The following is a 26613-nucleotide window of genomic DNA, read 5'->3' on the forward strand; positions in this document are numbered from 1 at the left end:
ACAAAATCATATTTATTTTCTTTTTGCTTTATACTCGGATATTGCGGATATTTCTCATGTTGGATATTATGAAGAGTTATTGAGAAATACCAGACTCATAAAAAATAAATACCCAGAAATGTTTTTCGTTTCAGTGTCACATTAGACAAATATTATATGTTAAGGTATTTTTACAGTTTTGTCCAAATTGAATTTCTCTTCAAACCAGTGGATGTTTCACCATGAAATGTTAACTTTATAATTCTGTCAACAACAGCAATAATGTACGTCAGACTTCAGGGAGCAGGTGTAAAGGAAGGTTCCCTTCACATTTGTTGAAGGGAAAAAACATACAACAGCACATTAAACACATTCTAATTGATTTAATGGTTCACAACTAACATCACACAAAACACATTTTTTAAAGAGTTAATATTTGCAATCGTACAAATGTAAATATGTTTATTTTTGATGAATAGAGCTGACCAGCTACAATCTGTTTTTCTTAGACAGACTCCAGAGAAAGTCAAATTAAATAAAGTTTAACACCTTTTAAATAGAAGTGATAAACATACAAACGACATGAGACTCAGGATCCGTTTAATTAAACCCACTGCTGACATGACAAGTGATGGTGGAACTGGAAGCTTGTGATGAGGCCAGTGTGACAATTCCTGGCCCGAGAAAAAATGGAGAGGGACACAGACTAAGCATTTACTCGACTGGATAGAAAAGAACATCTTAAATCTTCATGAAATAATCCAGCAACAGACATCTATGATATGTTTATGGATATCTGCAATTTCATTGGTTCTAGTCATAACCCTAATTGTGTAGGGGACATTTACACTAGTAATAATATGTATTTGGATGTTCAGGAACGTTTTTTTATTTTATTTTTATTTTGTAAGATTCTATTGCAGAGATCAAGAAAGACCATTGTGGAGACGGAAAATCATGTTGTGAAAATGGGAAACAAAATTAGTACTGGAATAAGTTTAGTTGGACATAAATGGAAAAAGTGAGCTCCGGGACACAGTTCAGAGAGCTGAGCTTTTCAGCAGCACTGGGTCGCTGTAGCAGACAGGATAGGCGGCCTTGCAGCAGTCCTCATCACACCACGCAAGGTCTGAGCCTCCGCTCAGATGCATGCTGGCACACTGGCCGTCGTTCAACGTGCTGGGCTCCCCTTGGTCCCAGTTGGTGTTTGTGAGCGTATCATTGTTCAGCCAGTACCACTGCCCGGTCTTGGAGCTCCGACGCATGCCGATCCACATCTCCTGCACGGTGTTGCTCTTGATCTGGAGAATCTTTTGGTAGATATGTGTCTGAAAATCTGTGGTGGAGATGCTGATCAGATCCAGGTTCTTGCTCTGGCAGTACTGGATAGATTCACGCCAGTCAATCGCCGCTTCTCCGATCTGTAAGACCTCTGGAGTCAGGACACAACCCCTGTAGTCTGTAGACCAGTGCAGGAGAAAGACAAGGGAGACAAGGGAGACCTTAAAACAGAAGGTGTCTGGATATGAAACCATTCTTTCATCATGCATTATATTATATTATTTATACTTATATTAAGTCCAGAGGGGACACTCTTGTTGTTGCTATGGTGACTCTGTAGCTGTGTCTCAACTCAGGGGCTGCATCCTTTGAAAGCTGCATTTGAAATTGCAGTGTTTTAAGCAGGCTGTTCTATTTCCCCCTCCCTCAAATGAGGCCTTTTTTCTTCTGAGAACCACCTGGCAATGAGGCCTCCAACAGGTGGGAGCAACTCAGGGTTCAGTGGATTTGCCCAATGACACTTTGACATGTAGCTGGAAGTGGGGATTGAAACACTGACCCCGTGTCTGTGGACGACTGCCTTACCAACTGAGTTGCATTTCGTCCTCAGTGACACAAACGTAAAAGAACACAGGGGCCTTAAAACCGAAACATTGGCTCAGCCACACGACTGCCTGCATCCACCCGGGAAAAACTGGGGACAGCAATACAAAATCTACCATAGATGACCTTTGCGGTCTAGCGAGTCCACGTGCCTATGAAGATCACATAGACCGTGTACTTTGAAGGATCACGTCGCTGAATTGAGACACAGTGATTGAAACCAGCTGATGTTGGAAAATGAGCTAACATGTAGGTTTTCTAATTATTTTAACCTTCTTTGATGGAACGATTTATACAGCAAGAGCACCCAGCAAATTCCCTTAAGCCTGTTCATTAATGTACCAAGTACAAAGTGCACAAAGTGCACAGCTTAAGAAAAGCCAAAGTGCTGATCATAACATGATTAATGATTGCGTGCTTATTCTTTCAAGCACTTTTAGCATGAAAACTGTATTAAACTGAATTCTCTGCAGTATGTCAGCTTGTTGAACATTGCAGAAACCCTAAGGGTGCAGCTCTGTACCTGGCGTCTTACTGATGATGGGTGCTGGGTTCCCAAACACAGCGCTTCCCTTGGTTCCCCCAAAGTAGACCGCCATTGTAGATGACTTGTGCCAGATGATGTTCTTTTCCGCCACAATATTAAATTGTGTCCAAACATAATCAGTCCCTGTCAGTGGCTGCCACTGTGGATTCTGCAGAGGAGAATTGCCCACCTGGACTCCATTACTGTATTGACTCTGAATCAGAATCACAGCATAGGTTTGCATGTCTGGGATGGAGTTGACGACGAAGCAGGCGGCGAAGTCTGTGTCTGCGATCAGAGGGAGGAGCAATCCTGGACGATAGAGGATGACTGCACTGGCTGAGTGGACGACTGGTGAGTTTGGATCGAAGGCTTTTATGGGTTGTTGATCTGAAGGGAGTAGAAACGTTGACCCATCAATACTGGCCAGAGTAGGGGGTATGAAGAAGTTCAGGTTCCCATCTTGGGTTGGTGGCAGCGCGGTGAACAGCATCCCACAAGTGCAATCCTTCCGGATGGCACAAGTGTGCCCGAAGAGCACAGTCACCGGCTCCTGGGCAGTCACACTCCTCAGTCCATCCTGCTGCTGGATCCAGAACTGGGCTGTCTGGTTGGGCTGAAGCTGGACTTGCTGGGGCACATTACCTTCAAGAGTCACCGTGTTTCGTTTGTCTATGTTGACAATAATAAGTTTGAATGGGGCTCTTTCAGTTACGTACACAGTCACATCGATGTCTGTGGTTCCGTGGATGGAGGGGACCGGCGGAATGAGGTACTTTGTGCCCAGTTTGTTGGTAGGTATGACCAGAGCCGTCTGCACACTGTTGTTTCTGTAGCTGATGGCCTGCACAGCAATGTTGTTGTTGCTGGTCAGTTGTAGAGTACTGCTGGAGATGTTGGCGTTCGCAAGCTCCAGTCGTGTATCCAGGATGAACTCTTTAGAATCACCGGCATTCATTTTCACTTCTCTGTAATCGTACGTGTACTGTCTGATGCCCACATTTGTGTTGTCATACAAAGCAGTGATTCGGACTTTGTTTTGAGGCGGTGTTGGATGGTAATAAGCAATGTTCTCTGGAAAAGCAACAATGAAATTCTGGCCAGTGGTGATGTCTGGAAGAGCAGCTGTGAAGTCTGGAACAGGAAGAAAAATCTGCTGAAGCAAAACATTCACATACTCTTTATAATCTTGATTTTATTCTGCTATATAAATAAAGTTGAATTGAATTGAATACTGAGGTCTATTGGGTCAAGAAAGAAAACACTGACCGTTTACACAATATGACTCAGTATTAAGACACAATGCAATGTAATCATGAATAAGGTCCACTAAAAACTGATGGGTTCCTACTGGAACCTCAATGTTGGTACCATGGAAGAAAACTAGACTGTGGAAAACAGTCCGTTCTCATTACAGAGGCATCGAAAAGTGCTGCTTTGTCTGGCCCCTTTGTGCAGCATGCTGACGATTAGGGGCCTGTTTGCTCTGAGCTTTCAGTGTAGAACAACGGAAACACAGATGGTTCAGTTTTGGTGATTAAAGCGATGACGACGTGAAAAAATCTCATAAGGAGGTTTGTCAGGGTGGTGGATGGTACAACAACACACAGAACTTTTCCGCAGGAGACCAGGGTTCGACTCTAGTGCAGGATGTTGTAATGATGATCGTAACAGTGTTTGTAGCGTTTTGTTTTTATGTGACATGTCCTAACTGAACCCTGAGCTATGTTCACTCTTACCGTAACCTTACTCTGCAGGTCGTTTCCCTAACACTGACACAAAGTTGTTCCCGTGGCTTCAATGTGTCGCCTTAGGATGTGTCACTATCTGTGTTGTGGGGAACAATTTTTGAGCAAAGATGAGTTTCTCCAGCTTTTCTGAAGGTTTGTTTGAGTGAGTGTGACAGAGATTTGAATGTGTTTTACCTGAGTTTAGTGCTGCCAGCAACAGAATCATCATGGGACACATGGTGACACCTGGATCACTAGTGAGTCTTTTCAAACCTGGAGACAGAACCTTGTAAAACAAATACCTCAAATACGCTGTACTGTCATACATTCACACATACATACTTCAAATGGACAAGACTGTCAATTCTATGAGAGTTTATGATCAAATAAATGCCGTTTTAATAAAACCAGACCTCTGTTAGTGTAGTTGTTGGGACTGGAACAGTTCAAGCTCTCTGTGAATAAGTTGCATATCACTAAATAAAGAGGCTTTAACAGCAGGTAACAGAGGAACATAAAGCAGGTATCTTAACTCACTCCAAAGTCATTAATATGCCACGATGCTAAATATACATAGTTTGTTATTTTCATGGACTAAACTTGGTGATGACAAAGTTTACAGACCAAAGAAAAGAAATTCATCCATTTGTCTTACCTGCTCACAGCCAAGTGTCTTCCTGAGTCACTTCCTTCTTCTCTCCTTCATATATGGAAACTCACATTTGTCAGTCAAACACTGAGACGTTTGCATGTGATGTCTGGTACCAGGACCTGAGGTTGTTATTCTTTGTGCTTTCACACACAAAGTGCTTTAGCTTTCGTCTCTGCAGGAGTTTGAGAGTTTTACTGAGGATTTCCAGCAGCAATAGTACACGAGTATTAGTACTAGATTAAACAGTAGATGTAGTACAGAACTGACCCTAAGATACTTCAGCTTGATTGTTTTGTGGAGCCTTGATCTGATCAGGTCTTGGTTTGACAGTCAAATCAGTCTGAGCCTGACAAACCCTGAGCTCAAGTTGCTGAGTTTTTAGGTTTTAGTTTGTGTCTGTCCAACTACATTTGGGACACAGCGTATTTAAGGTATCACACATATTCCCCCTGACGGTTCTGCCGTGACATTCATGTGTAGTTTTTTGTCGTCTTCACTTTAAAAAAAAAAACTTCTTTGACAGAAAAGCTGTAATATGTGAGATCTGATTGTCCTCGTGTAAGTGTTGTTGGACATACATACAGAGAAGCTGGAGCTCATTTGCAGCCCCCGTCCCTGCTTAAGCTGTCAAACAGTAAATATCCTTCCTATGTAATGTTTTTTCCACTTTTTAAAAAGCACTTATTTCAATTGCTTTAAACTGTTTTACTAGCTTTGCTCCACTAACTAAAATGATTAAAAATTATGCAGAAACATGTCCATGATGAAGGTTAACGTCTCACTGCACAGCAACAGCTAAATATTCTGTGTATTTTTTCTCTATTTACCGTGATACTTGTAGTATACAACACAATAGATTGCAGTTGTTGTGAGGAGCAGTTTTTCTCTAATCGTCCACACAGAGGAGTTGTTTCGTCTCTTTAACCCTCAGAGAGTCACTAATGTCCTACAGTCCCACTGGGTTTCTCCTTTAATGCTCTGTTTAGTATGCTGGACTTGTGAGACACAAATGTAGGTTCATTCATTTACCGTGTTCACGAATTCACAAAAAGTCATGCAGACGCACGGACACACACACACACAGACAGTGTCTGTCTTTGTGGGGGCAGTTTGCAGTTTGATAAATACTGTTGCAAAAAAAAGAGGTGCACATGGGACATTTTGTAGAACTAAGACATTTTAGAAATGTTTAAAAATATTTTATTGGAAGACAACAGCATTTTGCAAAGGGAGGACATTGTTGATAAGAGGACATTTTTGGATAGTTGAGACAATTTTAGAAAGACAGAACATTGTTAGGAAACATTTTTGCAGATTAAGAATGATTTTAGAGTCTGGAGATTTTTTTAATGAAGGGGGTTTAGGAGCCAGCAATGTCTAGATTGGTTGGACATTTTTAGGAAAATAAAGTTTTTGTTTTGACAGCGAGATGACATTTGGTAAAACTAGGACATTTAATTCGATTTTTTTAAAAAGAGCAACTACATTTATCGTTCATCTTTGGAAGAACATCCCATGTATGTGGCTGCTCTCAAATATAGAAATTCAAACTATTCCATGCATAAACACACTGAATGTGTGTGTTTCACTGCTAATCCCTAATCTGGCTCCAGATTACATTTTGAATCATAGAATGACATCATTGTGCAGATGTGGTCCAGCCCCCTGACAGGACAGGAGGACAGACGGAGTCGGAGATTTATGTAGAGCTCAGACCCTCACACTCTTCGTCTCTCTGAAAACACCAGGCGACAACAGAACATGGCAACGTTTGTCTCTGTAAGTAACTTGCATTCATTCTTTCATGGCTTTTCACTCTATTGGTAATTTATTTTAGAATGAAAAAATGGCAACGCATAACATGAATGATTATTATATTTTGCATGATGAGAAATATTCAAAGTAAACATAGTATTGTAAGTACTGCATATTTTGATGCTAAAACTTTAAGGTGTATTTGTACTTTAACTTCAGTAGCAAACATGTTACTGGACCAAACATTTCTTCCACCACGACCAATAGCCATCGCTATTATTATTATTATTATTATTATTTATAGTGTAATCATTTGTCATCAGAACACTTTTCATATCAAGACAATAATAAATGCAGGAAAAATAGAGATAAATAAAGACTAAAGCTGAATCCATGACTTAGTGTTAAAGGAGGTGGAGGTCTAACTGAAGCAGAAGTAGGTCTGTATGATGGTGGGGGCCCCTGGGAGCCGCCCCACAGGCAGAGAGCTTGATTTAGATACAAATCCTGAAAGACAGAATCTCCTGTGCTGACAGGAAAGTAGTTCAGTCTGAACGTGTACTCTCCAGACTAAACTGCAGTGTTTATGAAGGATCAGTCTACTGTTGTTTTCTGTTTTACTCACTAACGTCACTGTGCAACCGTGATTCTTCTTCTATACTTTCATTTAACTAACAGTTTGAAGATAAGAGGTAAACTTGTCCAGGCTTGTATTTCTATATTGTTGTTTTGCTACCTGAGTATTGGTTCGGAGCCTACTGATTACTTCATGTTGTTTTCATTACAACGTGTCTTCAGCTGGCAACGTGCCACCACTGTCCAATCATGTCGTCTCGTCGAGGTCTGCTCTACAGAGACTCTCTCTCAGTTCTATCCAGGGACCTGAGGGCCCCGCTGTGCCCCTATCTGCATACCAGCCCCTGGCTGCAGGGCCTTAGCCCCCACCACACACATCACTGCCGATTCACCAGGTGACAGTTTTTGTAGATACATTTACATTCACATTACATTTAGTCATTTAGCAGACGCTTTTATCCAAAGCGACTTACAAGTGAGGCACAAGGCAGCAAAAATCTGAGTAGTCAAGGAGAAAACATCAAAGCAAAGTCCAATCAGAAAAGTGTTCAGTCCACGAGATGCAAGTGGAAGAAAGAGCAGAATAGTATTTTTTTGTTGTTGTTTTTTTATAGATACAGCTTTAACAGCAGAACAGACATTACTAGGAGTCAGAGTAGTAGTAGAGACATGAGTACAGTAGTTGCAGTAATAGTATTAGTAGTAGCAATAGTAGTCAGTTAAATAAAAGCTGTTCCTCTCTCTCCCACACAGATTCAACCTCCCAGAATCTATTGCTGTGGCTCCATCTAAGCCCCCAGGCAGTCGGAAACACCTGGTTCTGGCTCACCTGAGGAAGCTGCTGAAGCTGAGTCCAGCCCCGCAGAGGGGCCTCCACCTGCCACTCTGACTGACCCCAGACCAGCTTCTGGATGCTGCATTGATGGTTGTTGGACACCAGGGGTCACTGCATGGCTCTGCTGGGGGACTCGGTCTGATGCTGGTTCTGAAGTGTGAAGATTTTATTCCACAGGTGAAGTGGAGTAAACGTGGACCCATGATTTTTTGCATGACGTGAACCAGACCAACATTAGACCTCAGTGATACTCTGGTATCTGGATTGAGGGTGAATCCCTGCAGCTGGTTTAACATCTGGAGCCACTTTTACTAAGCACTGTCTGCATACGTTTGTCCACAGAGCTTTAAGTGGAAAGAAATGAGAGGATTTTAGCTATTTTAAATTTTCTTACATGTTTTTACTGATTTCATAGGTTTCTTAACAGTAAATGTGTTGTTACAGTCACTTCAGAAACTAATCAGAGCCCTTCACTGTCTGCTCGCTCTTCACTCTGTTGGTAATTTATTTTAGGATGAAAAAATGCAGTGTTGGCTACTTCTAGTTGACACTACATCACTACATCACCAATGACGTCAAAGAAAACATCTATATTTAACATTTTGTGAATAAAGGAAAACTGAATACTTTTCAGTGTCTTTGTAGTGGATGGGTTCTACAGTAAAAGGTGCTTTGTTACTTCTTTTTAGTAAAGTTAAGAAAATGATCACCTACATCATGTGTTCATGTGTTCAGTCCATCGGAAACTGGAAGACACAGTCAAAGGGAAATTCTACGGTAATAGTAATTGAGAAATTGTGGATGTTTGGAAATTGGACAGAGACAACTACCTTTACACGATGCCAAATCAATCCAAAGTCAGAGAAATGCACAATCTCCTCAAACACATGTTAGAAGTCATTTTGTGTCTCTCTGTCTTGGACCCTAACACAGAGGACACATGATGCAGGGTTTTCTGTGCCCTGGGGACCCTTCTCTCATAATCCATCAATCTTTAAAGTACAGATTATAGCATCATTAGCTCCAATTTAAAACAAAGCTACAGTACTTGTAGCACAGTATCCCTATAAGGAATTAGAGGCTAACAGCCTGGGAGCTGTGTCTTCTCTAACTAAGTGAATCTGTTGCCCTGTTATATTTTGTAGTGTCTATATTAACTATGTGCTAAGTAACAATTCTTGGACAAACTTATTTCTATCAATTTAACAACCAGGCAGGGACCTGGTTGTTAAATTGACTTTGTCCTTTTGGGACACAGCTGCAAATACAACATATACTAATTATGAATTTTCATTGATTCAAAGATTTTATTGTACAAAATAACATTGATTATATTTTCTTCTTATATAATAATCAAGTCTTTAAGAGTTTGCTGTTGTGAAGATGAAAATGAAGAAATATTTTAAACTCATGTCATATTTACTAAGTGACTGTTTTACAAAGTAAGGTCATTTACTACAGGTAAATCCTCCAGTGCCTTAAGGTTTTTTTTTTTTTTAAAAAGATCACACTGTGTTTACAGGAAATATACAGAATTACAAAATGGACCGGTATATTGTAAATGTCAGCAGGTGGTGTGTAGCTGCTTCAGACTCAAGAGTGAGGTGAGCAGTGTTGTATAAGTCACGGCGGGTCAAAGGTCACCTGAAATATTCATTAGAAAGTTGTTCAGAGCTTCATCACCTGCTGATGGCTCAGTTTAATTTGTTCACCTAATGAAAACTGGAACGAGTGGAGTTGTTTTTAACCTCAGGGTGCTTGAAAACACATGATACCAGCTTTCTGTACTTATACTCATACATACAGTATTGCCCTTATAAAAAACTGTTTCAGAATGGGAGACTCCAAACTCTTTCATAAATGTCTTTGGATTACGGAAGGAAGCACATAGAAGATGGAATAAAATGACAATAAAAGAAAAAAGAAAGTATTTGATTTCATGGTCGTAGCTCACAGGTTTGGTATAATAAATGTTTTTCTATTATTCTCCACATGACCCCGTGCTCCTTCCTTTAAATTAAAGACTCAGCATTGCCATAACCCCGGTGCTGCTTTGTGGCCACAACAATGACTTTACTGTAATGAAATAATCAGTCAGGATTACAGCAGCAGGAGGGAAACGCTGCCCAAACAGATAAGCTGTTCAAAAGGCCACGCAGCTCAGAAACTGTGTACGAGCTGATTCAACTGGTTTCAGGTGGCTCTTCTGGTGTGATTTACACAGATTTCAACAATTATGGTTTGGTTTTCCACTGCCACCTCATTATAATGTCAGAGTTTCTCATGGTGCAAGATGGACTGGTGCATTCATGAACTGTCGTACAGACTGGGAAAAATGAGTTCCCTTTTCACTGGACCACTTTTCATTCTTTCAGTGTTTGTTGTTGGTGTTTCCTTCAGTTTGCTCTATTGTGTCACTTCCTGCACTGTAAATTCTGACAGCTGTCTAATGTTTACATACATTAGGTAACTTTACTTAGTTACAATGTGTACTAGTTTTTATCGAGGTAACTGCAGGGTGAAGAAACCATTTTACTGATTGTTTTTCAGTGAAAGTCACTTAAACCAGGGGCAGCATGGCGGTGGAGTGGTTAGCACTGCCGCCTCCCAGCTAGAAGGTCCTTGTGTGTGGGTTTCCTCCCACAGTCCAGAGACATGCAATGGGTGACTCTAAGTTGTCTGTAGGTGGCAATGTGAGTGTGAATGGTTGTCTGTCTCTTTGTCTCTCTGTGTTGGCCCTGAGATGGAGTGGAGACCTGTGCAGGGTGGAACCCACCTATCACCCTACGACAGGATAAGTGGGTAAAGATAATGCATGGATGGATCCATGGATCCATAAGCATCTTTATTTATATTATTGAGGTTGAAGTGGGGGCTGCCCTTTTTAAAATCGGTGAGAGTTTCAAAACATCAGAACCACCTCTTCTTAAAATACACTGCAGTGCAACTCAACTACCCATTTCCACACATATTGTGAAATAATCATAAAAAGCAAGCCCTGCCTGTGATTGTGCTATACACATCGAGTATGGTGCAGGAAGGTAGAGCGGTCATTCAGCAGTCCTGCAGTTGTTGGTTTGATTCCCAACCTCCTCTAGTCACATGTTGAAGTGTCCTGAAGAAAAGACACTGAACCCCCATTTAGTTGCTCCCGGTCAGTGTTTACCAGCTCCTCCATTGGGGAGAGTGAATAAGAACAGTGGGAAGTGTTTGGAGTGACAATAGAGCATTTACACCACCCGCCATGTCTTACAAGAGGCCTGCAGCTTCACCTAATTTGAGACTTAATGAGTTGAGTCATGCACTGAGTCATGAAAACATCTTTCCTCCAAACTACAGCCCTTTTAATAATGCTATAAAACTTCACTGGTTTATTTTCCCATACACAGACTGCACAGCATTAGCAGTGAACTCGGATAATAATGAAGTCGATTGGGTCTCTGTTTACTAACGACCAAGAGTCTGAAGTGAATGAGACAAGGCTCCCATGCTTTGTTACGGTCATGGCCCCGCCCATTTCGTCTTTTGGGTCGATGATTGGTTGGAGGAAACAAGCGCTGCCACGGTAATGGAGGGCGTAGCTGTCGATCACAAAGGGGCGGGCTTCACAGTTGGAGTTAATATATTCCGGGCAGTTGTAAAGTAGTGGCGGAGAGCAACGCTCAGAGAAGAAGAGGAACCGGTGGCTGCGTGTGGAGAAACTTGGATGAAATATCATCTCCCGGTGCAGTAACGAGGAGTTTTTCATGACGAAATGGAGGAACGTTACTGCGAACAGATGAGGCCGCTTCTCACATCTGTAAGTTCCCACTTTCTTCTCTGCTTTTTCTTCTTCTGTTAGCCGGCAGCTAGCGACTCCCCAACGGGCTGTGACTGATCGGAGAAAGGGGACCGGCTTCTTCCTAAGATGGTGTCGGCTGTTGGAATAAGCTCCGTGTAAATGTCGGATTGTTAGTGGGAAACCTGTCAGCCCGGCTGGGAACTACGCTCGGCATCCCACTGCTTTTGTTTTTAGGAGACCACGCGTATGGCAGGAAGTGAAGTAATGATGCCGTTTTCTCGTTACAAAGACGCTTTACGGAACCTCTTTCTTTCCCAAATTACTAAATTCTTGTTACCAATATTCGCCGCAAGGTTTGAGACGTGTGAAACAAAATCCCACTTTTGGCTCCTTATGAGCTGCTCTCACCATCGGCTTGAATTACATCCACTGGGCGGTTTTCTTTTTGAGAAACGTTCAGCTCCTTCTTGTGGTGTTCCTGCCTTTTTAGCACCCGATCGCGACCTTCTTGATGCTCAGGGCGAGTAGACAACGTTCGCCTTTCTAACAAAGTGTGTGTCGATGTGCCGAATGCGAGATTTGCCTGAAATAATAGGAACAATTTATTGCAGTCGTTCTTCAACGTACCAAGTTGTTTTCCGTGAGCGCAAATACGTGAAACTGGCAAGTTAACCAATGGAGTTTGGTTTGCTAGAATCTTGACAAAGATCAGCAGCTTTACCTTCAGGGGTCGCCACACGTATTTACATCGGATGCCCTTCTTAACGTTTACCGTGCTCGGGACCCGAGGTGGCTGGGCGGGGCCACACGTGATGGGCTGGGATTCGAACCCGAAGCCTTCCGCATCCCGACCCACTGCTCTACCACTGATGCACCAGGGTTTGCGCCACTTTATCCTTAACTTGTTGAAGTATTTTGAGTGAGGGAGCTAACAAAGCTAACGTGTTCCCAGCAGCAGTGGGCAGCATGTGAAGATGAGTGTGTCCTGCCATGACGCCATTCTCATTCCTACCAGCTGCTCTGAGTAACCCGACTTCCTGCCCTGTCTGGAAACACTTGAGCAAGGCACTGAAATCCGTGGCAGCTCCAGTGATGAATCTCCCAGGCTGAGGCTGATGGACCACAGCATCTTACTGTTACCCTGGAGATGGGACGTGAATCAGTGTTGTTGGCTGGTTGAAAACTGTTTTATTGACGAGTCTACTAAAGGTCACCTGGTGACACTCTGCCTCTTTACAGCGAAATGATGCTGTTCACGCCAAGTCTTTAATCCTTTGCATCAGTTTTAAATCGAGCCATTTTGCAGTCTCATTGTGGCAGCTGTTCTTTTTTGGTTTTTTATTGTCTGAATTGACTTATTGTCATCGGTGGTTGCTTTTGTCCATTTTGTTCTTTTGTGCTTCATAGGTTGTTTTTATGTGTTTTTGAAGTCATCGTCGTCCCAATAGAAACCACTATTTTTATTGTTTTGACTTTTTTCTCTGCCTAAATACCTTCGTGGTGAAAGAAGTACTCAGATCTTCTACTTAAGTAAAATTATTAAAACCACAGTGTAGAAATACTGTGTTCTTTGACAACACAGGACATATAACAAAACTCTCTGTAGTATAGGAACTTTTCCAGCAGTTCAAATAAGAAAATCAGGTAAAATATTCAGTTCTCAGGACTTTTTTGTTACATGTGGTCCTAAAACATTTCCATCACAGCTGATTAACCACCAAATGACACACAGTGAAGGAGGAGAAGACCAGAGACAGGTGAACAAGTTGATGCTGACAAACTAAAGCAAATGGGAATTTCCACAGGAGTGATGGGTGTGAGATGAGATCCCCTGGCTCAGGTTTAATGAAATGCTTTGCCTTACTGATGCTGAATGTAGTGTTGCCACTGATAAATCTGCATTTGCATTCACATCAGCTGTAATGTTAAATGTGCAACGTGACAGCACGGGGCACAATCTATGCAGAGATTCTCATCTTGCCTGTAAAGCAGCTCTTCGTCTGACAGATGAGTGAGAGCCTTATTCAACTCATTCAGACTTCTGCAGACCTGTCGTCAGCGACCGGGTAATTTAGTCCCCTAACTGTACGAGTGCAATTCAGGATCGATTGTATTATTTTTATTATTTGTATTCTTAATGTCGCTAGATTTCAGCTACTGGAAGTTTATACTCATTTTAATAGTCTGCTATTGTTTTTACCAATATTTGGAGTAGTACTGCCTTATACATAATTTCAGCACCGTTAGCATGTTGTGGTCATGCACAATATTCACTTTGCTGTACAGATCAGAACATCAAGGCAAATTAACTCAAATGCATCATCCAGTTTTTCTGCTCCTTGACTAGAAAATAACTCACAATTTTGTCTGATGGAATGTGTTAAACAGTAGTGCGACACTGCTGAAACATCATAGGGTTTTTTAATAAGGACAAAATGCAAAGAAAAAAACACTACAACTTTCTACACCACACCACTTGTCAGATTGATAAATCTGTGTTGTCTCCTGTTCTTGCTCCCAGTCTCGTTTGCAAATTCTGTAAGTGCTCGTTTTTGGAACATCACATCCCCAATTCAGGGTCTTTGTATTAACGTGGGGTGACCATTAGTCCATCCCCGCTGGTCCCCTGCAGGAATTAAAAGAAACGCACCCTTCGGGCTAATGATACTGACTGTACACAGCAAGGACCACTGCCAGGAAGAAGAGCATCAGTCACAGGCCAGATGAGACATAAAATGTAACATGTCTCATAAAAGATGAGTACATATTGTCTCACGAGTGAGTCTTACACTTAATGAGTCATTAGTGAGTTTCACAGCATTGTTTTTACTTTTTAGTATGTCATGCTTGGTCTTTATATTCTAATTATTTTACCTGTACACACACTGGATGTTTGAGTACTGCATAATACACTTTTTTATTTAAATGGAGGCGGTTTCATTAGTTAATGAAGGGAGGTGGAAGACGGACAGGATGCAACAGAAACATAGTAAATCTGCATAGAAATATATGTTCTAACCTACAAAACAGAAAATATAACTATAAAATAATAATTAAAAAAGAAATAAAAACAAAATATTGCAACGTCCTTTTTCTCCATTTTGGAGTCGCACAAAATTACATCAAAAATATATATTTTTTTAATTTTAACAATTGGAAATGCTAACTTTTGCAGCCTAGGAAGCAGGGCCAAAGACGTGTTCAAGGGTTCCTGGGACCCTCTTTTTGTGAAAGGGGATCCAGTTTTTCATATACACATTCATTTATTTCAGTTTCTCTGAGTCAGGTTTATTTGAAGTAGCAAAAGGGTTATGACCCACTTCCCTAAGCTTGTTAAAAAGACTTAACTTGACCCAGTTTGGGGGAAAATACCAGAACGCTCCTTTAAGCAGCCTCTGGCACTTGAACCAAATACTAAACCTGGGCTGTTAATTTGAGGTGAAACTTCACGCTCCCGAGCTGTGAACAGAGCAGCAGTGTGACCCCATGAAGCTGAGTCAGAGCAGCTTATCGTTTGGTGTAGATGGAAGCAGAAGTGGCAGCTTTCTGAAGGATCGCAGCTCGACAATAATTCGACATTTATTAGGCTGTTTGATCCATAGCAGCAGGAAATCAGGCGTGATCAGAACAAAAGGTCCTGATGGAGCAGACAGGGTGAGGGCAGCGTTAAAGGCTGACCGGGGTACGGAAAATGCAAAGCTAGGAAAGTTCTAAAAAAAGTCATTATGAAAGTAATAATAATAATTCATAATTTCCAATTAGTTTCAAGATATTTTAGAAATTAGATTTAACATGTACTGTCATTATCAGTTGCCTTAATCATGTTTTTCACCTTGTTTGCATCAAAGCATTGAAACACCTCTTTATACACTCAAGCTGAATATTCAAGTATTTGTTCATTAGGCAGGTATTTGGTTTTTATTTTTTAAATTTTGATATTCAAATATTATATTTTTGGAACACTAACATTTGGATATTTTTGGAATATCTATTTCCAAAACTCACGACCTATAATCCGTAGTGTCCTTAAACCCACGTAGAGCATCAGCTGAGCGGTGGTATTTTCTTAATTTAACTCGGGCACAATGGGAAAGGATGGATTCATTTATGACGTCAAGAGAAGAAATATCCATGTCAACGACCATCCAGAGTTTAAGGTAGGAGACGCAGGACTTCAGACGAAGGAAAAGGAGGCTGAAAGACCACAGTACCTCGGTTTGACAATGCAAATGAAAAGAGCAGTGGCTTCTACAGGCCACTTTGAGTTAGTTTTAGTCTTTTTACGAGGCAGCATGTTGTCTCTTCTTTCACTGAGCCGCTTCACTTCACTACAGCCTTCTGCCACACGATGCACACATTACCTAGGTAACCAGTGTGTCCTATGTGTCCTCAAAGTGTTCGAGTGAAACAAACAGAGCAGCAATTCAGAATCAGAAATTGATCTGCTACAAATGCACGGAGATGGGACAGGCCTACTGGGAACTGATCCTACAGTCGAATCAGTTTTGGTTCAAACTCTTTCAGAGGACCAACACATGGACGTTAACCTTTTTGAATTTCCAGATGGGACGAGTAAGGTGTCTATCTTCAGGGAGGAAGGTCAAATACAGGACGTTTATGTTTATTACTGACATTTTTTTTTCTCCTGATGGGACTGAATAGAAAGAAATCTCCAAAAACCATGAATATCGCAATTTAACTTGCTGATCATTTGCCCTCATGTCTCGTTCAGGAGCTGGTTGGACTCCACAGTACCAAACTGCAGAACCTGCAGTGTGGAGTAACGAGAAACCTGTTTGTTGGTGCTTCGGCACTCACAGAGCAACAGTTGCAGTGTGTACCTGTTAGTGTTGTCGAGACGTCCCGGGTGACTCTGGTTGACGTCAGCCGACTCGTCCCCTGGCAGCTCGTCGCTGTCTCCTGTGCTGTTGGACTGGATGCAGTCAGGATGGAGACCCACTGACTGGTTAATTATGAAGTGAACTCAACGAACTGAGTTTGTGCTGAAGGTTCAGTTCTGGCTGTTCGTCCTGTGATATTAACACAGTGTTGTTAATTATTGGGGAAGAACCTTCAACTCTGCAGAAAGAAATATTGTACAGATCACAGCAGGTTGTTGCAACAAAAGCTTAAATGCTCTTAAAATTAATCCTAGAAAAGTCATGTTTAGACCAAAAACCTTATTTCTATGGATAATATCACAAATCCCAAATGTCCTCATGGGGCTTTACAGTCTTTACAACAATGACAATAACACCTTGCTTAAAAATGTTAAATTCAGTTATAGATTATAGAGATAGGACAAAAAATGTTAGTTTCCTTTTTGTAAACTGCACCTGTTTCTGCTGTCCTGGCCTTTTTTTGTCAGGTAGAACTAGAAACCTAGTGGACCCTAGTTCAACTTAAGATAATTTTAGCTGTTGTACGTCTGGATAATCTCTGTCCAGAAACAGTTTTGTAAATGTATTGTGATAGATTATCTGCTCTGGGTTAAGACAGAGAAAGTACACATGCAAAGCAAATTTGTGCAGGTTGGATAATCAGCAGGAAACAAACAGAAAGATCAGGAGAACAAATAGAGGAAAGATTATCAGAGTAAAGACAACACCCGCAGACAAGAGTCCGGAGCTATTTCAGGTTTTATTTTTAACCTGCATTTTTTCCCGTTAAATGCTAGTGTTTTCCTTCTCAGATGACCCTTATAATAAAATGGCTGCCAATGCGACTTCAGCATGGAGACCGGCTGATATTTGCTCTTTCATGTTACAACACCACAGACCTTATGGACAAACATTAGTATGAGTTTTAGCATTTTGGGTGAGGTCTGTTGTTATAGTCTCAGCCTGACAAAAACCACCTGTTCATGTGTTATGAGTTTAAGTGAAAAAAATACTTCCAAATAAGCAGCTATGTTGATAACACATTGTTAATTCTGCATGACCTACAGCTCCCTGTGCTGTCTGTAGTGTATATTATTTCTTTTGGAAAATATGAACTTAGATATGAAATGTAGTTTTTATTCCTCCTATTCTGGCACCGGTTCCAGTTTCCAGTATGACTGTGTACATCTACCTGCCTGTTATGTTTGAAAATGTCGAAGCAAAATTCTGAACAGGGATTATTTATATAAACTGACAAACATTGGAAATATACATCAACTTGATAAAATATTTAAACTAGAACTTACTTTAGGAGAAAAGATGCATTTTCCTTCTTATTAGTGCTTTTACTTCTGTTTGCGCTTTGTTTTTGTGAGCAATTATAAATTATTTCAAAAGGCAATTTGACAAAAACTGAGTGGAAAGAAAATTGGTGCCTGACTGCGTGTCATAAATCTTTTAAACTCCCTTACTGATGCCTCTAAAGAACAGATTTGTACACTGTGAATCTGCAATAATTAACTGTTAGTATGTTGGTAGAGACTGGTGAAGCTTATCTGTGGTGATAATGATTATTAATATGGGTCTGACATCTCCACTGTGGTGTTTGAAACATTGGTGGTGTGTTAGATAAATGTTGGGCGATGCCTCTTCTGGTAATTATCTGCATTAAAGCAGTTTCAGCTGAATCTGCTGTCACTTCAGTTTTGTGTCGAAGCTTCTTGGGGAACAGGAATAAATGGACTCTTCTCTGTTTAAGCCTTTATTACAGACATCATTGTGAGAAGCCTTTATGAATGGTACAGTGTTGGACAGTCAGCCCCAGATCTCCTGCACCTGATCCATAAAAGCATGTTCCAATTACTGCCAACAAATCGCTGAGCCCTGGTGAAGTGCTGGTTCTGTGGTGTCTTTTTGTGGTAGCCCAATAACTTCAGTGACACTGGGGTCACGTTGTCTCTGTCTTGCACAGCATGATGAACTCAGCAGCTACATTGTCGATTTCCATTGACAATAAAGTGCAGTTGTCGCTGGCCCAGGGATCTGTCACCAGTAGTGTGAATGCTGCTTTCTGACTGGCTAATCTCACAGATAGTAAGACTTTTACTGACTGGTTACTTGACCTGAAGCCTCAGGTCAGTGTGTGTTTGTGTTGCCTGGTGTGAATTTTCCCACAGTTCCCAGCGTGTTCTGTAAATGCAGCTGCAGCCCAGATGTGGTTTCTCATCTGGTTTTCCTAATATGGGAGCAACAGCAAAGACTGGACAAGATGCCAGTGATCTCCTGGGAGTTCTGGGAGCAAAACGGGTTTTATTATGAACATGTGCGCGCGTGTGTGTTTGTGTGTGATGCAATAATATTCAATCCGATAATAGCAATGGTATAAAATGAAAAATGACATTTGTCTTTCAGCTTCATTAGCGACTCATTATTAATCAATTGACTATATAGCAATTAAAGTGCCACCTTGGACAGATGTTAAGTCCATTGTGCTGATCAGGCCTCTTTTTCATTCTTTCATTTTAAGTCAGTCAAATACTGCTGGACCTTATTTGTATTGTACCACTGCTCTGAGCACTGAAACTGTGAAACTAAAAACAGCACTTGTAAGTTTAAATTCTTATTGTGGTTCAAGAATTCAATGATCTGACTAACATTTAACAATGCCTGCATAGTTTAGTGGGTGGGTTCCAGGCTGCAGCCTAACACACCTGAGCAACGAAAACTTGGTTGAAGGAGGTGATGTGTTAGGTAGCAATGATAAATCTACTTGCACAGTATAACGTCATAAGTGGATCTTATTGAATACTTATTTAATGCTTATTTAATACTTCAGCACCCATCCTGTCCTAATAATCTGTAATATTGCTGCTGCTCGTGCAGTGGTACCAAGGACTTTTACTCTGGTACTGTAATCAAGAACGGTTTTAAAAGACCTCTTGTATCTTCGTCTTAATGTAGACAAATGAACCTTTTAGTGTAAATGATGCTGAGAGTCGAGTGAAATCACTTGTGTGAATGTGCTTTTGATAAACAGTAAAAATCTGCAAACTTCTAAAGTAAATTTTTCATTTTAGTGTGCAGTGGTTCAACTGACTGTGTTTGGCTTTTATTCCATTTACTGTTAGTGTTTAATGTGAACAACCCAGTAAAATAAAACATGGTTTGTTCTCAGGGTCCTAGAAGCTTCTGCATTGGTTGTAAAGCTGCATGTTTTGTGAGTTTTAGTGAGTCTTTGTACAATGTCTCTGTGTAGCAGTAACCACATAGATCCTGGCATCATGTGGACTTCAGGCCCTCTTGTTCCTGCTGATTTGCCTCGAAGTTGATAACCCTCAACCACGTCGAGCTTCAGGCTTTCTTTCCCAGAACATACTCCTTCCTGTTCCCCTCCTTAATAGTTGAATGGTTTCATTGTCCCCAAGGAAATGTATGTTAGTTATGTTAGTAAAAAATGATTTAGTGATTACATTGTTTTGATTTTGCATAAATGTGTGTTTGTGAAGGAGTTAAATTTTTAGTTCAAACCACCTTCGCCAGCTCGTTGACCTGTGCTTTTCAAAATAAAGCACCTCACAGCAGTGTTGATTTTTACACCAGTTTCAGATTTTAGCTCAGATTTTCAGTATTTTTTGTCAACATTTTTTATTTATATGCATTTTAGTCACAAAATGAGAAGAAGTCAAGACATTTCAGTCTTGACTTAAACTTCACTTAAGTCACAGTCACTTCACCACTATGCTCTTTTTTTCTTTTAATATCTGTCCTCCATTTATAATATCAGAGTCAGAAATACTTTCATCCACAAGGGGTAATACTTACTAATTAATAGAAATGTATACAAATATTTCTTTTTGGTGGGTTAAGATAACAGCTGTCTCCATCTTTGTCACGTACAGATAACTAAATCACTATGTAAGATTATATTAGTCAACATCTTGAGGAAGGTTCAAATGGAAAGTCTTAAATAAGACTTACATTGGAAAAATAAATCATCACATGCCTGCAGTTTCTTTAGTGCATTATGTTGAGCAGCTAAATCGTCTTTGTTTTTTTTTTATTTTTTTACAGGATATTCAGTTTTTGATTTCGCAGTTTTTGTAGAAGAAGCTGAAATTCTTTCTTCGCATTATTGTGTAGTTTGTATTGAATGTAGAGAATGTAAATAATCTTTTCGTGGTTTTTCTTTTAGGTTTTAGTCTCATTTTTGTCGATAAATCCAGGTGATCAATGAGATATAATAACAGTCTTTTCTGAATTTTTTTTTATACATTTACTTTTTTAGTGTGTGTAACTGCCTCACTACCTTCCTTTTGCGGACAGTCACGTTTGATGTCACCTGTGGCTGTGCAGGTGGAGCTCTGACATGTGGCCGTCTTACCTGAAGTCTTCCTCTGGTTACTTTCTGCAAAGGGCAGCAAACTGGTGCAAATGATCACTAACATTGCTGCTTATCTCTGTTTAGGTTTTCAATTTCTCTTTGTGCTCGATCTTTGAATGAACACACATTGTATTGATACAACGTGAATTTGATTGGACAGGATCAGTATAGTGGTGGGATTTCTGCACATTATGTAGAGCAAATCTTCACCATACACTGTTGTATAGTGAACACTTACTGCTCAGTTTGAGGTTTCACTCTTAGTGTAGGTTTGTTTGTCTCCTGCACAGATTACTCATTTTGCTCTTTAGTTTTATTGCACAAAAGCCTTCAAAGTGGAGGAGGAATACTGAACCATCTGAATGTCGGATTCTTGTCCTGTTTCACTGATCTCTGTAGTAGATTTTTATAAATTCTGTTTGTCCTGCAGCAACACTTCCACTGTACATGATTTATTTTTTACCTCTATTTTCAGGAAAGCGCTTGAATTTCAAAGAATCATTGTGTTTTTGCTTTGTTTGTATCTTGTTCTTTTCTTGTTTAAAGAAGAAAAGCATGTGGGCAATGAGAACAGCTGTTGTGAACTGTGGGCTACTTCTGCAAACTCCCTTTTGTATATGCATGAAAAAGCCATTGTAAATCAGACACCCCCCCCCGTTTTTTTTTTCAAACATATTGCATTTGATGATTGAGTAGTGATGAAAATGTTATAATGACACATTGTACTGTCCTTGCAGTGAATGAACGAAAGGTCATCCTGAACTGTAATGAGTCATATAGAATATACTGATCATAAAACTGCATGAACGTATGAGTAAAAAGAAAAAGCTGTTGCATCAGTGTCAGCGGACGAGGTTTCAAACCATCGTTAGTCCTGTGACATTCCTGAAACATCATCACCTTTTAAAGTTAAGGTGTTGAACTTAAACATTTATTTCTACTGTAATGATTATTTAATTGTGATAGAGACTTAATAGAATCTGTTTTTAAGATTTTATCGTCACAAATCTGACCCCATTACTTTAAACTGTGTTGTAACCATAGATACTCAGACTATTCATTTATGCAATTTAGTTACTCAGTATCTCAGTAAACTGTAAACAAGTTGTGGACGTATATACATCTTCTCTTTGTGGTATTAAGTAATTGATTACTTTTATTCAAGTATTTCACCCATTTCCAGTTTGAGTTACCTGTATTTTGTACTTTTATGCCGTCTTTACTCCACTATATTCCAGAGGGATACATTGTACTTTTTACTTCACAACATCTATTAACACTTTATGTTGCTTTGCAGATGCAGATTCGCAAAACAACAACAAATAAATAACAATATGATGAATTCTTATGGATTAAACACTTTCAGCTACTAACTTTTGATCTTAATACTTATTGCATACAGTAATAAATGTTTTCTATTCAGGACTTTCACTTCTCCACACAGAGTATTTCTATAATCTACTATTAGTTATTATACTGCTATTTACTCATCTTCCATGTAAACACTGGATGGTTATTCTGTATTTCTGACTATAGGAAGCTGATGATTTCTTAAATGTATTTGTTTGCTTGCAGACAGAAAACCAGAATTCTTTTAATTAAACAATTCTTTGAAATGATAACCATGAGCAACCATTTTGGAGTAGTGTTGTTCACTTGTGTTAAATCTCTTTTTAAGCGCTTTTGTTGACCAGCTACTGAGGGGAACGTGAGGCTCTGTGGCTGCTACGTTCATCTCAAACTGTGTTGGTGTGTCTGTTTAACGCTGAGCAGATAGAGGATAGTTGCTCTTTTTTGTGCTTTTGTTCTGAAAGCAGCTGCTTCCTGCTGTGGCCAGAAACGGTGAGAGCAGTGAGACTGAACCAAAACAGTGACATCCAGTGTCATCCAGACTCAACAGTGAGTTAAACCCAACATAGAACTGTGTGCAGCTAAGGGCAGCTGCATATTCAACTCATAATTCTCACATTTAAAGTCTCCTTTCTAGACTCAACTCGCACATGGGCCGTTAGATGCTTTAAATGTAACCACTAGGACACATCCGTTTAGCTGATAAGAAGTGAAGCCAGGAAACAGCAGCTGATCCTGAAAATCAGTCAGATGACAGACAAACCTTTTTTTTTTCCACATTCTTTTTTCCTTTAGCCTGTGGCAGCGTTGAGGCCATTTGTTTGTGTTTCTGAGCGCAGAGAAATGTGTCTTGAGTGTGTGGTTTTTGATCTTGTGTGTGTGCGGAAGCAGAAGAGGAAATGTAAAACCTTGTCAGTCATGTGTTTTTTATGGATGGCTGTGCGCTGCTCGTTCAGCAGCTCGTTGTTTCTTATTAAAGTGCCCGGGAGTCGTAAAGAACTGGTATAACAGCCAGGAACATACAGGGAAGGAAGAGCATTTCCAAAGTATTATTGTTGCAAAATGTAAAATAGTATGTTAAATTGTAAGTGCCAGACTCCACACTGCAGCCTTTCTAAAGCAACAGAGAGAAATGTGAGAGCTCCCACAGCTCAGTTCATTACTGCTGATGTTCCTCTTAGAGTAAATTACATTTAAACTCTGATTCTCACACATGGAGTTGTCAACGGAATTATCAGCTTCCTGCATTACCAAGATTAAAGAGCAAACGGGGAGGTAAGGTCAGCAATCAGAAGACAATGGAGAGAGTAGGTGCAGATTCTTCACGGTGGTCTTAGAACAATATTCCAGTTCCTGGATGTAAGTGAAAAGAGCTGTTCCTCCTGTTTGCACAGACAAACAGTGAAGTGGTTCCCTCCAAGCTGTATTAACAGGTGGATGTAAAGGTGCCATACACCAGTTTACCTTCTGTAAAACAGTTGTTGTTTTTAAAATGTGAGGTTGCATCACATTTGGTGAAAATGGCTTCTTTAGGCCTTGGACCACAGTAGAGGCTGGACTCCACTTTAGACCTGTTGCTCTTTTTGTTCATGCTTACTTGAACTTGATCTTCTGACCTGTTGGTCTTGACCCTGGGTCCTGACTGATGACTTAGTTTTTTATATGGCCTCTTAAACTGTGATTCATACGCCTGCCTACCTTGTTTTTTATATTTTGGAGACTGAACTTTGGCTCTGGGCTTCTTGCTCTTAACCGGGGATTTTGCTGCTAAATTGGACCTTGTGGTCTAGACTGTGGCTTTTGATCTGAGATTTATTGGTATTAATGTATTGGGACCTGTTGGTTTATGACTTGAGTCTTGACACTGGACTTTAAATGGGACTAGTTTTCGTAGATTTCAGACTTGTTGGATTATAACATGTTGTGTTTTTTAACTTTAACCTAGTTGGTTTTTAACTTGGGACAGGATCTGGGTCTTGACAATGCACTTCACATGGGACTTGTCATTCTTGCTTTTTTTTTAAATTTGAAGTTTATTGGTCTTAAGTTGGCTCTTGTTAGTTTAAACATCACCCAGAGGAGTTTTTCATCATTAGGAGTTCAGATTATGTCATCTGGAGGAGCTCTGGAAAACAGGTTGACCGTGATCACACCCTGCATAGTGTGAGCAAAAAGATCACAACATAATCTGAACTGAAGGTTCCCTTCAAGTGAGGTCATCTGGAGGAGTTATTTTAATGTCGGGAAATCAGAGGGAAGTTTAATGGCATTCAGTTACACTTACTACCCAAACTAGAACCAAAAGAAGCAAGCTCAAAATTGGTGAAGGCGTCCTTTTAACTTGGGGACTACATGGGACTCGTTGGTCTCACATTGGGACTTGTTGGTTTTGATTTGGGACTTCTGACCGAAAACACATGGCTCCTACCCTGGGACTTGACACTGAACTGGTTTGGACTTGGTATTTATTATCTCACACTGGACATATTAGTCACCTGGCAAAAATGCTGAGTTGTTGTCAGGGTAGAGAAACTGTAAAAAGTGATATTTGGGTTGTTTCACTTCAGTATTCCAGTTTGACCTGGTGGGACTGTTTTTCTCTTGCTCACAAATGTAAATGACTCATCCACCCGAGTCTCCACCTCCTGCTGTTGGGTGGTTTTATAACTCTTTTCTCGCTGTTTGCAGATGTCCTGACTCACTGGTTGCTCTGACAGGAGCTCAGTGAAGCCACGCGCTCAGCTAAAAATACGTGAACCGTAGCCGAGGATCTGCTGGCAGCACAGTGTCTGTATTTACTTACTGAACCTGGATGACTGGCAGATACAACCACTACTTTAGGAAGCAGTTTGTATGTGAGCTGCAGACTCTCAGCTGCTGGGTTTATCTCTTGCGCAGCGTTTATAGCTGTGGGGAGTTTCTTTACACAAAGTTTCTCTTTTGTTTCTGACTGTTCCCTGAACGCTGACGGTGTTTTGGACAGAGCAGCCATGGGAGACTTTTGGGGAAATATTGCCAGTCAGAGAGTAGCCAGAGCAATGTCACTGGTATGTATCCAGCTGTTTTTGGCTTCAACATGTTGTTATATTAACAACAGAAACTTGTGAAGTTTGTCACGGTCGTCTGTGGCTTCAGTTCACTCACAGGCTGTTTAGTGGTAAGAATTGCAAACAAAGTCCTAACTGTAAAAGCGTTTTGCAAAAAGATAATGTATGAAATGTTTGACACTTGAGGAAATGAGACTGGTACAACAGGAAAAGAGTTCAGCATATTGACTGTTAACAACTGTCAGAGTATATTGCAGAAATCTTTCACACAAGCCCAAATTTCACTGCACAATTATGGCTATTATGGTTTTCTTTTTGATACTTAGTTGATAGTTGATACTTATTAATTTGCTACATTTAAGATTAATCTTCCACATTTTGTTATAAAACAAAAACAACAACTACCTCAGGAAGCATTATTACAGGATTAATTATAGGCTTATTACGATGGATCAGACTTTAACTCAAAATGTAAATGTAGTTGTAGAAATACAAATGTATTTTTTTACTCACTCAATAGTCTAATATCCAGTGTACTCTGCACAAAGTGAAAGTCAAGGTTACTATACAAGTATATTCAAGATTAAATAACATCATATCTTGTGAACTAATTTCCTTCTCTCAGAAGTTAGGAGCTTAAAAACAGGGTTTGTTATCAGCTTCTATTCTCCAGCTGGTTCGTTCTTCTGCACACTGTAAAAATCTGAAACCAGATCTAGAAATCAGATTCCGTCCGGGTGAATCTTATTTTTAGATGCCTCAAACTAAATGTTTCCACCACATTATGCATTCTGTTATTTCCATACACTGTCTTCTTTTATCACACATGAACTGCTGACACAGCTGGACAGAGAAGAACTCAGCGACAGATTTGACCATTAAACTTTAACTTGTCTGTGTCGTAAAGGTCTGATTCATGTGCAGCACGTCCTGACTGCCCACCTAAGTACCACTGACATACCAGTTTATTAGCCCCACCTAGCTTAAACTGCTGTGTACCGTTAGATTGACAAGTGTTTCTACTATTTGAATGTAGTGGATTTAATAATAGAAACCCTTGTGCATACAGCAAGGTCATTAGGTTCGCTCATCTTTTGTAAGCCTGTTTATCAGTCGTCGTGCAGTAGATTCACAGCCACAGTGTATTTTATCGTCTCCTTGTCCCCCTCACGTCTTTTCCTCATGCCTTAGTCTGTGCACAGATGTGACTTGTCCTTTTCCTCCGAGTCGAGCACCG

General features: G+C 40.3%; 2 protein-coding genes across 13 annotated transcripts in view; one reads left to right on the plus strand and one right to left on the minus strand.

The window, feature by feature from the left end:
- Positions 1-72: 72 nt before the first annotated feature.
- Positions 73-4772, minus strand: LOC137131051 (IgGFc-binding protein). Its single transcript, XM_067511840.1, has 3 exons — positions 4315-4772; positions 2387-3523; positions 73-1438 (listed from the first exon to the last, which is right to left on the minus strand). Exons 1-3 carry the CDS (start codon positions 4445-4447, stop codon positions 1020-1022), a joined length of 1689 nt encoding a protein of 562 aa, XP_067367941.1. The 5' UTR covers positions 4448-4772; the 3' UTR covers positions 73-1019.
- Positions 4773-11572: 6800 nt separating this feature from the next.
- The window catches only part of LOC137130295 (sodium bicarbonate cotransporter 3-like), a 38382-nt gene continuing 23341 nt past the window's right edge, over positions 11573-26613 (plus strand). For 4 of the 12 annotated variants that reach the window (XM_067510231.1, XM_067510229.1, XM_067510241.1 and 1 more), the window contains exon 1: positions 25017-25376. In XM_067510231.1, the coding sequence (XP_067366332.1) occupies positions 25320-25376 (57 nt within the window). In that variant the 5' untranslated portion in view covers positions 25017-25319. Of the gene's footprint in view, positions 11737-25016; positions 25377-26613 lie in introns of those variants that run through there. The other 8 variants (XM_067510235.1, XM_067510234.1, XM_067510238.1 and 5 more) reach the window with 4 other exon arrangements.

This window comes from Channa argus, chromosome 7 (genome assembly GCF_033026475.1).
Source record: "Channa argus isolate prfri chromosome 7, Channa argus male v1.0, whole genome shotgun sequence".
Classification (NCBI taxonomy): Eukaryota; Metazoa; Chordata; class Actinopteri; order Anabantiformes; family Channidae; genus Channa; species Channa argus.